This window comes from Anabrus simplex, chromosome 7 (genome assembly GCF_040414725.1).
Source record: "Anabrus simplex isolate iqAnaSimp1 chromosome 7, ASM4041472v1, whole genome shotgun sequence".
Classification (NCBI taxonomy): Eukaryota; Metazoa; Arthropoda; class Insecta; order Orthoptera; family Tettigoniidae; genus Anabrus; species Anabrus simplex.
The window spans coordinates 93,967,842-93,984,589 of NC_090271.1; the positions used below are offsets into that span (position 1 = coordinate 93,967,842).

At 39.2% G+C, this 16,748-nt stretch overlaps 1 protein-coding gene across 2 annotated transcripts in view; it reads left to right on the forward strand.

Annotated features, from left to right (window-relative positions):
* Nucleotides 1-16,748, forward strand: part of deltaCOP (coatomer subunit delta) — a 113,166-nt gene that overhangs the window by 57,581 nt on the left and 38,837 nt on the right. For both annotated transcript variants that reach the window (XM_067151216.2, XM_068228600.1), the window contains one exon: nucleotides 1,616-1,763. In XM_067151216.2, coding sequence (XP_067007317.2) covers nucleotides 1,616-1,763 — 148 coding nt within the window. The remainder of the gene's footprint in view (nucleotides 1-1,615; nucleotides 1,764-16,748) is intronic.

Genomic DNA, 16,748 nt, shown 5'->3' on the forward strand with positions numbered 1-16,748 from the left:
TAACTCCCCGGCTACTTCCCGCCAATATTCAGGCAGGCGTTCTACTCAGGACTCAGTAGTCCCATCTATCGGAGATGAATGGCAGCAGAAGAGACAAGGCACATCACAAGAAATAGTAGCCAATGTAATGTTATTGTTGATCATTTTTGTGGGCTTTCGATGTTATAAGCTTTCACACTTAGTTTTCTTCCGACTCTGTGATATTAGAGCATCTTATGTCCTCCTTTTTCCTTTCATGGCTCCCTCTTGTCTTATACTTCAAGCGATTGTTCCTTTACTTTTTTTTTTTTTCTCATTTTGATAATCATCTTCACAATTTTCCTTGTCAGTATGAGCTGATGTCCACATGGTTTTCACCGTAAGACAATCGCAGCAAAAAACTACCACCATCGCTACTTAACACGATTGAACAATATTCCCAGATAGCAATGCACGGCGGAAGCCTCCATGGCTCAGATGGCAGCGCGTCGGCCTCTCACCGCTGGATACCGTGGTTCAAATCCCGGTCACTTCATGTGAGATTTGTGCTGGACAAAGCGGAGGCGGGACAGGTTTTTCTCTGGGTACTCCGGTTTTCCCTGTCATCTTTCATTCCAGCAACACTCTCCATTCTCATTTCATAGCATCTATCAGTCATTAATAAATCACTTTGGGAGTGGCAACCCCATCGTACTAATAGCCTATATATGTTTCATTCATTACATCCCTGACCCGGTCAAAGACTGGAAAACAGGTTGTAGGTTTACATTTTCAGCAATGCACGGCGTTGATGTAGACTAAGTCTGAATTCTGTTATCACAGATGGTACAGTAAAACTGTACATGAGATAAATTGTTGGAAATTGTTTTCTCTATAACTTTTGTTATGTAGTATTTATCGATAGGACCACTAGTAACATAGATATTGAAGAATTACATTTTAAACCTTCCCCTAAACTACCATATCACCAAATGTAAATACAATTATTTATAGTCTAGACTGTAGTGCCTTATTCCCAGACTTTACATACAGATTTTCATTCAATTCTGTTCCCCCATTTTCTCGTGGTTCGCCATTGACATGAGGTAAGCAACAAAACTGTACAGTACGATAAAACTGTATAAGACATAAATGATCAGAAAGTGTATTCTGTATAACTTATGTTGTCTGGTATTTATTGATAGGACCACTAAAATCATAAATATCTGAGACTTAAATTTCAGGCCTTTCCTGAAACTACCATTTTACTCAGCCTGAATAAAATTATTTACAGCCTAAAGTGTAGCACCTTATTCTCTACATATCAATTTTCATTCAGTTCTGTTCTGCCATTTCTCTTGATGTGCATGCATACAGACAGAGATGACGGAAAATTAAAAACTGCATTTCCTTCTTACTGAGGACATAACTGATACAGAAATACCATCTTTTTTAATTCCGAGCCATGTATAGACAAAGCTGTTATTTTATATTATGTACAGATGTATCGTATTTATTGACTTTATTTTGTACCATCCATTGTAATTGGTGTTATGTACCATGTTATGGATGTATTAATAAATAATGTAAATTAGGAAGGGTAAAGTATTAGTTAGCTATTTCAGTGATAACTCATTGAAATGACCCTCTTTTCCAGACTCATCCAAATGTTGACAAAGAGTTGTTCAAGTTAAAGTCTCAAATAGGATTGAAGAACCCCAGCAAGCCCTTCCCACTTCATACAGATGTGGGTGTACTTAAGTGGAGATTTCAATCACAGGACGAGAGTTGTATTCCATTGTCAAGTAAGTGTGAATTTCAAAAAAAAAGTGCCAGTAAGTGGACCACTGGTGATTCATGTGATTTTTGAATTTTTTAAAATTGTTTTTAATCTGTGATGAGTACTAATGTGTATTTTATGAAGTCGTGTTCGTTTATAGTCGCACATTCCTGAAATTTTAGAAAGAAATTTGCCTTTACTTAGAGTTCTGCTTTCAATTCTTGCAATATCTGTTTCAATTTTCTAGTTCCTCTGCAGGTTATTCTGGTGAAATTGATCTTTTATGGTTCTGTAATGATAAGTCACACATGCTAGGATGAGGGGAATGTTCTAGCCATGACCTTGTACTAATGATCCTCTGTTATCCTGAATCCTGAATGAGCCCTTTTATTCTTTTGCAGTTACAATACACCATATGCCAATATGAACAGATTAGAGGCCTTTGAAATGGTGTTGCACAGGGGAATGCTCGGAATACCCTGGAGAGGTTTTGTAACAAATAATGAAGTGATAAGGAGAGCTAGAGCTGAGCACGAGCTGGCAAATATCATCAAAGCCAGAAAAGCAGCTTATTTAAGCCATGTATCTACAAGGTAGAAAGTACGGGCTTCTAAACCTCATATTACAAGGAAAGATAGAATGTATGCGAGGAGCTGGTAGACTGCCAGTGTCATGGCTACAAAACATCAAAGACTGGACTGGCATCAACAACACTGAACAACTCTTCAAGTTAGCTTAAGAAAGGGGGTGTTTTATCTAGGGTGACTGAGTGACCAATTATAGCATTTGAAGAAGTGAACAATTATGGATTGTAGAGATTAGAGGCTTTCCTGTGTTCTGGCAAGACAAACTACAATACCTCAGACCTTAACCAACCTATCAAAAACTGTCCACAATGGCGGCAATTGGAGTGCTAGCATGTGTTGGTTTTGATTTGTGTAGGTTGTGTTGTTACCAAATATTTACAGAAATTTGGATATTATTCATTGAAAATTATACCTATTTATAACTTGAAAAAGGCTATAGAGCCTCTTTCAATGCCGTAAGAAGCTGTTTGTTCTTAAAAGGTGGTGATAAAGGTGATTGTCCTCATGTTCTTCTTAAAAATTTATATTTTCACTTACCTGTGCAGTATGTTTGTCCAGCACAAATCTCACTTGGAGTGACCGGGATTTGAACCACGGTATCCAGCGATGAGAGGCCGACGCGCTGCCATCTGAGCCCGAAAGACCTAGTATTAAAGTAAATTGGTTAGGTGCATTCGAAGGGAAAACTTTGATCCCAGTGATACTAGTGTTGTGTGCATTAATCATTTTGATATCGAATGTATTGTTAGGGAAGATGATATAGCCATAATAGGGGGTGATCCACTTCAGGTGCCACGCAAACTTTTGAAGTTACCTAATGGTGCCTACGGTAGCATTTTCCCCAATCAGCCAACCTACCTAACTACAAAATTAAATCAGTCCTGGAAAGATCTGAAAAATTGTGTCAGAGTTACGACTGAGATATGAATTTTTTTAATGGGTATCAGAATGATTTAATTGAATCATTTTTATATAAATTACAAGAGGATGATGTGCCTTCAATTACAATGAGTTTTAAGGTGACTAGATGTTCAAGAGAATCATACAAAATTTGAGATATTAAATATCACTGTACCTACTCAACAATTCAAGTGGATTGTCGAGAGTTGAAATTTTGTTCAAGAAATTTATTTGGTTGCATGTTTCATGAAATGGGCTTTGGTTAATGATGTTTTATGGTATTATGCTTTTGTGGATCAGTACAGACAGTGAATCATTTGATATTTGAGTGTCCAGTGTTTGAAATGAGTAGATATTTTCTACAGTGCCACCTGAATGGTTGTAACCTGGAACTTTCAAAACCACTTATAATGTACTCAAGAGACAATGTTATATGCAGTTTCTCACATCCATTAACAACATTTTTTTGTAAACTAAATTCATAAGAATTCTCTTATGACTTTAAACTATAACTCTAATATGTTGTGTTCAGTCCACCTTTGGTAAAATAGGGTTCCTGTATTGTTTTTGGATAATATATAGTAACAATATGAAAAGAAATTTATATAATTTTTATCTCAAAGTAGTCGGTACGCTGTCCTCCAGAAGACATTCGTGTCGGCCATATCCATGTGTTGAAGTATGCACTTGAAACCTCATGCAGTGATAAGATGCAATTTTTGGGGTATACTTTTCAATTGTTGAAAAACCTTATCTCCTGTAATTGTTCTTCTTATTCTTATTACTTTTTTTTTTGATTCGTTGTGCCCAACTGTGGAGCGCGTTTGAACTTATTTTGCACAATGGTTCTTCTTCTTTTCTTCCCAGTATCTTATTATTATTATTATTATTATTATTATTATTATTATTATTATTATTATTATTATTATTAACTTTATTGGCCACATTGGACCACTTGAGTCTTCCATGTACACTTCTTCTTTGAAGGTTGTACTGTTTGATTCTTCTCATCTGCGATCGTTCTGATCGCAGTGTTCTTAATTCGTCTGAAATCTCTATAGGCCTTCTGTGCATCATTTCGGTTGAAAATTTGTGATTCTTAAGAAGGGTGGTAATTTTATTCTTGTTCTTTGCATCTGTAATTTTGAGTCCAACTTTTTCGAGATCCTCTTGAATTCCTTTGATTGAATACCCTTCTGATCTCCTGTAGTAGTAGAAGTAGTAGTAATAATAATAATAATAATAATCATTGTTTTGTTTGTCCAAACCTTGTCCCGTTTCTTTATGGGGTCGGTGAGATGAATCTGTCATGGCGGGCTTTTATGATCGGATGCCCTTCCTGATGTCAACCTCATCAGAGGAGTTTATGAGATGAAATGCCTGACGTGATAAATGATAGTAGGAAGGGAGAGGGCGAAACCCGGTGCCAGCACATAGCCTACTCCTATCAAATAGCACCAAGGGGTATGCTGAAGGCTTAACATCCTCATCCGAGGGATGAATTACCATCAACAGCATCACATGCCCTCATTCCATATGAGCACTGCAGAGAGGTTTGGAATTTAATCCAGGCTTTTGACACTCAATCTAGTGATTAGAGATTGTATACCACCACCTCCCCTACCCTGCTTTCCAACATTCTGATGTTGAACATTTTTTCGACCAACAGGACTCGAACCGGCTAACCATGGATTCAGACTATTTAGACTTCAATGCCTTAATGATCATGGCCACCAGGTGGGTTAATAATAATAATAATAATATTAATAATGGCCTGTGACCTGCAGAGAGGACTGATAAAGGTCTTTAGATTTGACGTCCATGGGTGACTTGTGCATCTATGTGGATGGGGTCCTACCTAGGATGAAATTTAATGTTTAAGACTGCGCGCACACACATGCACACACACACACTCTCTCCCCCTCTCTCTCTCTCTCTCTCTCTCTCTCTCTCTCCCTAAGTGGGAGCAACTGATGAAGGTTAAATTTTTTGACTCTGCCCAGAATTGAACCAGAGGCCCTTGTTAACTAGTTAGCCATGGAGCCAGACACTTATCTCTTGAAAACTTAGAAATGTACCTTCTGTTACGTTGTATTTCATGGCCTAATTAACTTGAGAATTGCACACAAAACTATTGTAACTTACTGAAATGTGTAGTTTGTATGAAATTTATAGAATGTGCAATTTTATTACATATTTTGAGGGATTTTCTCTCTCTCTCTCTCTCTCTTGCACACACACACCCGAGGGAACAGCTACTTATACTTAATGTTGCACTACTGGATAACACACTCAAACGTAGCTTACTTTAATGACCTGAATACTTCTGGTAGACAACGTTCTTTGTGGTATCCTGTGGTGTGCAGATCTGCTGCTGACCAAGGAGCAGGCAACATAGAGCTATCCATGGAGGAATCAGCTTGAGTGCACGTCAACCTGCATCCTGAAGCATCTGTCCGAGATTTATTATTAGTCATTGTGAAGCAGGTGCTTACTGGAAACTGCAGGTGCTTAAACTGAAAAGGGTGAATGCTGCTAGGCTGATCACTAGCCAACAGTCAAGGAGGGAAATAGACTGGCAAGATTTGTTGACTGCCTTCTTGATAGTCTTGTATGTCTTCGGCTACCTTCAGAATAGAGAATGAAGTTAGAGTTCTTGCACCACACATGAATCAGTTAATATAAAATAAACATTGGCAACTTTGTAAACCATAATGTGTATATTTAAGAGATTGCTGCAAAGAATGATCATGTGGCGGTTGGTTGCTGGTTGGCAGATGCATGTGGGCTATTATCACTTGTGGGCAGTTGGGGAGAGAAGAGGGGGATTTCAGAAAATTCTATCCTATCAGAATTTTTCATACGATTAAAGTTACTGCAAGTAACTCCATCAGGGAGATATTTCAAAGTATGTATTTCACGCTTCCTTATAAAGTAGTGTTAAAATGGTAATTTTGAAACAAAAGGTGCCCGAAACTTTCAACTGAGGCCTACCTTAGCACTCTTCTTCACTTCGGATCACCCATCTTTGGGGTACATCAGATGCTTGTGCTCTTTTCTTCTCCCAATAGTTCTTCATTCTAACTGGTCTTCTCCTCCTTTCCTCCTCTGATATCTGAATCGGTTTTCTGGTGTTGATCTTAACTTGGAACCTTTAGTTTTGTCTTTGGTCACGGTCTTGGCTGTACCATTCTTTAACATGAGTTCAGTAAATTAAGATCTCTCAGATCCTTTTCCACTTCCTTAAACCAATTGGGTTTAGCCTTCTTTTTGTAAAAGAAGTCAAAGATCTATTTCGTTAATCTGTCAAGATTCTTTCGGAATGTGTGTCCATAGAAATCAATCCTCCTTTTCCTCATGGTATCAGAGTCTCTCACCGACTTTACAGTACGTAGAGGGCTTCGTTTCTATAAAAAACTTGTTTGTTATTTTGTAATTTGGGACGCATGATCTTCCTCAAAATTTTCCTCTCCTTGATTTCCAATTTCTCCATTTGCCCTTTCCTTCCCATGACTAGTGTCTCTGTTACATAGAATGCCTTATTTCAGTGTTCCAAGAGAGGGCTTTCTTATTATATGTGTTTTTGGTTTTCTGGAAAGCTAGTTCCATTTCGGTCCTTCTCGCTTACATTGCTTTCCTTTCAGGGTTGTTCCTTTCATTCCATTCCCCTAGGTACTTGAAACTCTTCACCACCTCTATTTTTTGAGCTCCTACTTTAATTCTCTTAGGAGTGTCAAGTATATTCGTCATGATCTTCGTCTTTCCTAAAGAAATCTTAAGTCCTGTCTTCCGCGCCTGCTCTTGTAATTCAGCGATTTGTTCTTTTGCTTCTTTCCACGTTTCTGCGAGCAGCGCCAAGTTGTCAGCAAATGCCAAACACTTATTCGTGATTCCTTTGTTTTTTGTTCCAAGTCTTATTCCCTCTCTCACTTGCATTCCATTCCCTCACAACTTCTTCAAGTGCACAGTTGAACAATGGTGGGGAGAGACCATCCGCTTGCCGGACCCTTGTTCTGACCTCAAAAGGTTCTGATAGTTTGCCCATGAATCTGACTTTAAAGGACGTATTCATGAGCATCTCCTTGATGATGTTCAAAGTTTTCCTGTCTAAGCCAAACTCCTCCAAACTATTGAATGACAACTCTCTGTCTATGGAATTGTAAGCTTTTTAGAAGTCTACAAAAGTCACTATATACGGTTTCGCCCTCTGCTTCTGGTATGCTAAAATGTTTCTGAGGTTTAAGATCGTTCAGAGCAAGATCTTCCTTTTCTAAACCCTGCTTGATACTCCTCAAGTTGGCGATCCAACTGAGGTTCAGCTCTTTGCAGTAATGCTCTGGACAATATCTTGTTTGTCACATCCACCAGTGAAATCCCTCTGTAGTTGTTGGGATCCAATTTCGAACCTTTTTTTTTGAAGAGGGTGTATCAGGGCCATTTTCCATTCATCTGGAATAACCTCATTCTTCCATATCTCTTCAAGAAGTTTTGGAGTGAGACAATTGCATTTTTGCTTGCATACTTCCATAATTCAGCTGTTATCTGATTTTCCCCCGATGCCTTGAAATTTTCCATACAAGTTAGTATTGCCTGGATCTCACTTATAGATGGGGGTTTAGAGTCAGGGTTGGGGGATGACTTCGGTCCACTTCGAACGCCATCTTTTGGCGTGGTTCTACGCAATTTAAAAGTTCCTTGACATATTCTGCTAGTATCTTACAGTTGCCCCTATGACTATACGCCATGTTCCCATTTTTGTCCTGATGTTGGAGAGTTGGAGGGTCATATCCGTTTAGCTTCTCCTTGAAGATCCTACAATAATTTCTCGTGTTGTTCTTAGCAAAGTCATCATTTATCTTCCTGAGTGGTTGGTCTCCTTGTTCCTTCTTAACTTTCTTGATCCCCTTGGACACCATCTTCCTAGTTTCCACAAAGTCTTGCCAGGCACTCTCGTCCTTTTTGGTTTGCCAGATGTGGTATGCCTTCTTCCTCAGATCAAGTAGTCTATTACACTCTTCGTTCCACCATTTGTGCTTCTTCATCGTGGTAGCAGGCGCACACTGCTCTGCCTCGGTTATAAGACTCTTCTCCATCTGTTTCCGGTCTTGACCTCCTAGGTTGCTGGTTAACTTGCCTGTTCCTCCTTATTCTCATTTATTTTTTCCGGATCATATCTCCTTCGTGCAAGGTTTTTCCTTCGAAAGTTACTCTTGGGGATGATCTTCAGTTTCACTTTAGATAAGTAGTGGTCCAAGTTGAGGTTGGCTCCTCTGAGAAACCTAACATTTCGGATTTCCTTATGAAATTTCCGCTTTATCGCAACATGTTTTAACTGGAATTCTCCCAAGAGAGGGTTAAGTGATATCCACGTCTTCTGCTTTCTTGGCAATTTCTTAAAGCTAGTGGACTTCAGGACCAAATGTGCGCCTGGCATAATTCGATGGGCCTGACACCATTTTGGTTGGTTCTGTTATGTGCTGGGTAACACCCCATTACATGCCTGAACCTTTTCTCTCTCCCCTCTTGGGCATTATAATCACGTAGACATTATGTTTATCGGGTATCTCCTGGATCGTGTCATCTAGTTTATTCCAGAATAATTCCACCTTCTCCTTATTCTTTTTGTTGTCAATGTTTATAGGGGCGTGAACATTCACAATTGTATATACTTTGTTGGTCAACTTAAACATGAGTGTACCAGGCGAGTTGGCCGAGCGGTTAGGCGCACGGCTGTGAGCTTGCATCCGGGAGATAGTGGGTTCGAATCCCACTGTCGGCAGCCCTGAAGATGGTTTTCCGTGGTTTCCCATTTTCACACCAGGCAAATGCTGGGGCTGTACTTCGATTAAGGCTACGGCTGCTTCCTTCAAACTTCTAGGCCTTTCCTACCCCATTGTTGCCATAAGACCTATCTGTGCCTGTGTGAAGTAAAGCCGCAAAAAAACAAAACACAAAAAACATGAGTGTGAATAGCCTTTCAGATGTAGACTCAAAGCTTATAATGGAGTCTAATACTTTCTTGTCAATAACAAAACCTGTTCCAAGATGGGGAACATTTTTCATAACTCTTGTCCCTTTCTTCCCCTTAAGTACCCTGAATCCTCCCAGTTCAAAGCTGTCCTCATCCAAGAACCTGGTATCTTGAGCAGCCGTTATGATGATTCTATGTTCATTCAATGTGTCTGTTAGAGTCTTAAGTTTTCCCGCTTTCAAAAGCGAATTTGCATTAAAAGTGGCTAAGTAGTTTGCTTTCCTGTATTGTATTTTGTTTGAGGTTCCAAGACGCTCCAGTTCGTCTTTGCGCGACGTTGCAGACTCCCCAGAATCCGAATGTCTGCTTGTGGGTTGATCACCTGGGGTAATTAGTTTCACATCACACTTTTCATGATTGATAATTCTTTGGATTCTGGGGGTGACTTCTAGAGTCACTTTTTCTTACAACCAAGGTTGTTAATCCCGGAGGATTATTCACAGCCGCCCCTTGCATGGAGACAGACGCTGACCAAAGGCCGCCCAGTTTGGGAACAGTCTCTTTTGGATTTTGATTTGATTTTTATTTCGTGGTTAAATCCACTGGGCTCTTCCGCTCTCTCCGTCGTTGGGAATCAGATTCCTCTTCCGCCTTTGAGACCGTTGACCAGGTTTCACCTAGTAACCCTAGGCAGGGGTCCTTACAGGGTGCTACCATTCAGAGCCAGATGGACCCTCGTCTTTCATCATCACTGGAAAACACTTTATATAATAATTTAAGTTATCTCTGTGGCCTACTTGCAGCCATGATGCTGGCCGTAAAGTAATATTGTAATGTTGAAAGGTAGATGTAACTAATAGCCATGTTGTTGGCCGTAAAGTCTTAATTGACAAATACGTTATTGATATAGAAATATAACTGTGAGCATACAACATTTTCTGTAAAAGATTGCTGAATAAAACAGTGAGACAATTTGTGCTTGTATTTTGCATTCTATTCAAATTTCAAAGAAATATCTTCAGTGGTTCTTTAATGATGTTGGAACAGAAAAACGTATATATGCTAAGGGGTCCAATAAAGTGTATGCTTGGCAGGGTATACATTGGCGAAATGTACTGGTCCATTGGTACTCGTATGAACGAAGTATAAAGGAACACCAACAAAATATATCTCAACCAGCAGACAAGTCGGCAGTAGTTGAGCATGCCCTATCATTGGGTCATAATGTCATGTTCCAAGATGTTCAAACTTGGACCCACACTAAATACTACAGGTCTAGGATAATACAGGAAGCTGTGGAATTCAGCAGGGACTCTGGCTATCAAGAAATACGTAGTTGCCGTAGTTGCCAGCCATTAAGGATTTATGTAGGTAGTTCTCTTCCCTAACCTTTCACTATTATTTTGTTTTGCTGTTTTCCAAATTTGTATGTTCATCACCACATAGTTCATTCTGGGCTATGTGTTAAGCGTCATACTTTCATAACGTGTGTACACCGGTCATGCTCCCCCTCCCATACCGTCCTGCATTATCATCATCCTATGATTTTTCCATACATTTTCTTTCCATTCTTCAGTTCTGTCCTATTCTATCGTGGGTGTCTGTCGTTGCACTTTATTTTATTTTATTATTTTCTGTTTATTTCTTCTATCATATTTTCCCCTGATTCGTTTGATGACCTCTCTGTTACTTCTCACGCACACAAGATGTGATACGAACAAACATCGTAATTGGAGTTTAATGGTGTCGTCAGCTCCTGCTTGGAATGCTAGCGCTGTGTCAGCATACAGCAATCCGTCTGGTGACGAATGAGGGACCAACGGTAGAGCATTCTTCAATTCCAACACTCGTTATTGTAGAAGTCTTCCTCATGAACAGTCAAGATTTTCTTCTGAAGATGCAGAGCGAAGATCTCTGCGAAACCTAGAGAGTTTCACCTTGTTTTCTTGACACGGCATAAGCCCAAAAGCCCGTATCATGTCTACAAGTACGTGCCATAAGCATCAATGTTAAAGCATATACACTATTTATTTGTCAATAAGATGTGCAGGTCGCCTATGGGAGTCAAATCACAAGACCTGCATCTGGTGAGCCGAACTTGTCCTTGGACACTCCCGGCATTAAAAGCCATATGCCATTTCATTTGTCTAGCTCCATGGCTAAATGGTTAAGAGTGCTGGCCTTTGGCCACAGGTGTCCCGGGTTCAATTCCCAGCCGGGTTGGAGATTTTAACCTTAAATGGTTAATTGCCTTGGCTCAGGGACTGGGTGCTTGTGCTGTCCCCAACATCCCTGCAACTCGCACACCACACCACAATAATACCAATATAATGGTCCGTTATTGGACATTATAGATTTTCCAGCTAACTCATTCTTGGTTGCCTGCGTTTCACCCTCGTGTGCTAAGTTAGGCTCGTCAGTTGGGACTTAGCACACCACCCAAGACACAAGGCTAGTGCATACCGTGGAGGCCACTGCATAGGCTACTTGAAGCCACCAGCAGTGCCATTGCACTATGAGAGCTATGTCTCATTTCCAAAAATTGATGCCTGCCTGGCCATCAAATGATGTAGATGTTGATTCCCATAGGGAACCTAAAATATTTGTCCTGAATGAGTAAATTTATAATACCAATATAATGGTCCGTTATTAGACATTATAAATTTTCCAGCTAACTCATTCTTGGTTGCCTGCATTTTGCCCTCGTGTGCTAAGTTAGGCTCGTCAGTTGGGACTTAACACACCACCCAAGACGCAAGGCTAGTGCATACCGTGGAGGCCACTGCATAGGCTACTTGAAGCCACCAGCAGTGCCAATGCACTATGAGAGCTATGTCTCATTTCCAAAAATTGATGCCTGCCTGGCCATCAAATGATGTAGATGTTGATTCCCATAGGGAACCTAAAATATTTGTCCTGAATAACAATAATGCGCAGTTACCTACACGTGGCAGATGCCGCCCACCCTCCTCGGAGAGTCTGCCTTACAAGGGCTGCACACGGATAGAAATAGCCACACGAAATTATTATTATTATTATTATTATCATCATCATTAACATTATTCTTATTCAATAACATTGGAATAAATTGAAATCAAATTCTCATTTTGGTGTTAGTTGACAGCGACCACATGAGCACACACAGGTTTTGTGTTTTGTTCGTAAAACATAATGGTAGGTGTAAGGTTGTCGTTTGATCAACTGTAGGCAGTTTTGATGTGGTACAAGTTTGAAGACATTAGCTAGGTATGGTGACTTTGTAGCGGAATGAGTTTCAAACGGATCACCGACACTTCTGACAATTGTGTGTACTTGAGACAGATTCAAAGCCAATGGTACTTTTGGTGATGTGCACAAAGGACGTTCTGGGTGTCCTATAACAGTAACAACTGCAGCTGACTCCGCAGCTGAGTTACAACGAAATAGACAGCTTGGCAAGATCTAGAATAGTAAATACATTAAAATATGAGTAAAGGAAAAACAGCTTAAATGTGTTGTAGTTCGCAAACATTTAAACTATAATAATGAAAAGTTGATAAAATAATCTCAGGAGATTATACATGGATTTAGTTTATATATGAAGACATAAAGCGTAAACCAGGGTTCAGTGTCTACTTTAAGTCTTGAAGAAATGTCCATATAATATGATTGTATGTGTTGTTGCCTGTAATATAACAACTTAAACAGCTAAAGGGCACGATTCCAGATTTATAAAAAAACAAGTACAACAAACAATCATTTGTTATGAATGAGGAATAGGCTATTATGAAGTATTGATTATGTTAAAATAGTTGTGGTAATTCATGACATATTCCTGATGTTTATCTAACATATTTGGCTGAAGGGACATCTTGTCGAAGAAGAAAAGCTCGATATGTGTGACCCAATTCAATTTGGTATAATTTGAACTGTTGTAAATTACGGATCAGTGTAGGTTGTTAATGTTCAGTTAGATGTGTCCCCCTCCTGTATAGCTTCACAAATGTCCATTTTGATTGAGTGTCCCATGCACGTGCGGATGGTGTTCTAGTCAGTATTGAAGATGACTTACAAAATAATTTGACCGGCCGAGTTGGCTGTGCGGCTAGGGGCGCGCGGCTGTGAGCTTGCATCCGGGAGATAGTGGGTTTGAATCCTGCTGTCGGCAGCCCTCAAGATCGTTTTCCGTGGTTTGCCGTTTTCACACCAGGCAAATACTGGGACTGTACCTTAATTAAGGCCACGGCCGCTTCCTTCCAACTCCTAGGCCTTTCCTATCCCATTGTCGCCATAGGACCTATCTGTGTCGGTGTGAAGTAAAGCTACTAGCAAAAAAAAAATTTTGCATAAATTTCGTTGAGCATATACAGCAAAACCTCATTAAGACATTTCTGAAGGGGTAAAAAAAAAAAAAAGTAAGTACATGTTAAGCAAGAAAAAATACTACTCAATATACAAATAAACTATCCAACAGGGATTTGGTAATGCTAGATAAGATTTTTTCCGACCTGTTGGACATTTTACGTTGTGTATCAGTGGGTACAGTGAAAAGTATATCTACCATATCTAAAGATTAGAGGAAAGTATTAAATGGGCCGTGCACGTAGAGGCGCGCGGCTGTGAGCTTGCATCCGGGAGATAGTAGGTTCGAATCCCACTGTCGGCAGCCCTGAAGATGGTTTTCCGTGGTTTCTCATTTTCACACCAGGCAAAAGCGCCTAGCAAAAAAAAAGTATTAAATGGTGTGAAAAACACGAGAGAATAAATATGATAACCTTTTCTGCTGGGGCTTATAAAATAAGTGCACTGAAAGGTGTGAAAAACACCAAACAATAAATATGAAAACATATGCATGGGGGCTAATAAAAATATCCATGTATTATTGCAGACCTCACTCTTTCTAATACAAATGTTAGTGGAAGCCTTTTATTTTGGAGCAGTGGGTTATTAAACATTATTTTATGGTCACACTCTTAGACAATGAATTGGAAGTTACACTCGACCATGTACGACCGGGAGGAATCAGGAGGAATGACTTTGACTGCCATTTTGAAAACTTTGAATAAGTTGAATGATTGAGTCGAAACTCGAAGGTGCGGGTTCAACGTTTGCGACCTCTGCACGCTTAAAGATTCGGATGCCAGTCCACTTTCTGAAAGATTTTAATTTTGTCTTCATTAGTGAGAAATTTCAAAACTGTTTCCCTATCTACAACTAGGCTATCACAAGACAAATACGCACCACGCTAGTCAATTTCACATGATTATGTTCCTAATCCAGATATAGACTACTGTATCACACAACGAAACTTCACTGTACCACTCAATGCACAATAAATTTGTAACTTCTGAATGGAATGTGAAATACGAGCAAAATAGGCTCACTTTTTCTGTAATCACACAACTATGGCGACAACTCTTACTAGTTGTAAATCAAGTTTCTTTCACAAGGGATGACAAATAACAGTTTCAGGGCATAAAAAAAATGTGTTCGTACTTGTAAGCGGTAATAGCGAAAATTCGTGATGCGATGGGTATGTTTAAATGTTCCTAATCCAGATATGGTCTACCATATCATGCGACAAATATTTGCTACATTTCACTGTACCACTCAACACAAAATACATTTCACACTTCTGAATGGAATGCGAAATACAAGCACAAATATACTCACTGTGTTATTCAGTAATCTTGCTGCTAACCAGCAAGCAAAACTGAACATTCCTGAGGCTAACGGCTTTCTCCCCGAACGTGCAACTTATCCTGAGAAGTTCAGGAATTTAAGGGCTTTTTCCGTAATCACGCAACTGTGGCAACCGCTCTTACTAGTTGTAAATCAAGTTTCCTTCACAAGGGATGACAAATAACATTGTCAGGGCTAGGAAAAATGTGATTGTACTCGTAAGCGGTAATAGCGAAAATTTGTGTTGCGATAGGTATGTTTATATGTTTTTAATCCAGATATAGTCTACCGCATCACGTGATAAATATTTGCTAAATTTCACTGAATCACTCAACACAAAATACATTTTAAACTTCTGAATGGAATGCGAAATACAAGCACAAATAGTCCCACTGTTTTATTCAACAATCTTGCTACTAACCGTCAAGGCAAACTGAACATTCCTGACACGATAAGCGAGTTATTTTTATATAGATTTAATACGATGAGAATCAGGACTTCGAATTTACTACGTACTAAGCAGGAAAATGTGTTAATGAGGAACGCACTAATGAGGTTTCATTCTATTAGTATTGGCTTAGAACATAACGTTAACAAAGCAATAGTTCTTTACTGAGGGTCACTTAGATGTGAGCATGCATTTGAGAGATAGTGGTTTCGGACCCCACTGTTGGCAGCCCTGAAGATGGTTTTCCATGGCTTCTTTCTTTCACATCAGGCAAATGCTGGGGCTGTACCTTAAGGCCACAGCTGCTTCCTTCCCATTCCTATCCTGTTGTCTCCATAAGACTTATCTTTGTCGGTGCGACGTAAAGCAAAACTGTAAACAAAATTATGTATTCTCAATTGCTGAATGGACATCATTATCTGAGAGGACAGCAAAGGCAATATAAGTAAGGTCTGCAGTGCTACAATATCGGCGAAGAATAGTCCGACTCGTTGGCTGAATGGTCAGAGTACTGGCCTTCGGTTCAGAGGGTCCCGGGTTTGATTCCCGTCCAGATCGGGGATTTTAACCTTAATTGGTTAATTCCAATGGCTCGGAGGCTGGGTGTGTGTGGCATATTCAACATTAGAAATCATCCTAGGTAGGGCCCTCATCTTCACATACATGCAGGTCGCCTAATAGGCCGTCTACTAGATAAAGACCTGCACCAGGCCTCTCCGGAGGCCATACACCATTATTATTATTATTATTATTATTATTATTATTATTATTATTATTATTATTATTATTATTATTAGCGAAGAATAATTTCACCAACAGCAGTGTTTATTTTATTTATTTATTTTTCTTTATTACATACTATGAATCTCATGTTAAATCCATATTGACAGTTGAACTTCTTACAAAATTGTGAAAAATTATTTTAATCCTCCTAATCAATACTATATATACAGTACTAAATATTTTACGTGCTGCTGGTATTGAAAACAATTTTTAGGTTCTGTTTATTTTTAAGATGTTTGTGATTATGTGTATATTATTATTGCTAAATGTGAATCTGGCATATTTTTCTTTAGTTTTTGACTCTTTCGTTAAAGTAGTTGAGGGCTTGTTATTATGTTTGTTGATTAGCTTATTTATAAATCCATTGTTCAAAGCTATTTCGCAGATGGTCCTGATTTCTTATTTCAAATTTTTCTTTGTGAGCGGGATTTTTAAAGTCTTTCTAACATGCTATTGTAGGTAGCTTTTTTTTGTGAGCTTCAGGATGTATTGGATTTTGTTTAATGGTGTTAGCAGTGTAAGTTAGTTTCCGGTAAATGTTAAATGGCAGGTGATTCTTCTTATGACGTGATAGTGTTATGTCTAAATAATTAAGAGAGTTATTGTTTTCCATTTCCATAGTGAGTTTAATATTCTGATCTAAACTGTTGAGTAGTTCCA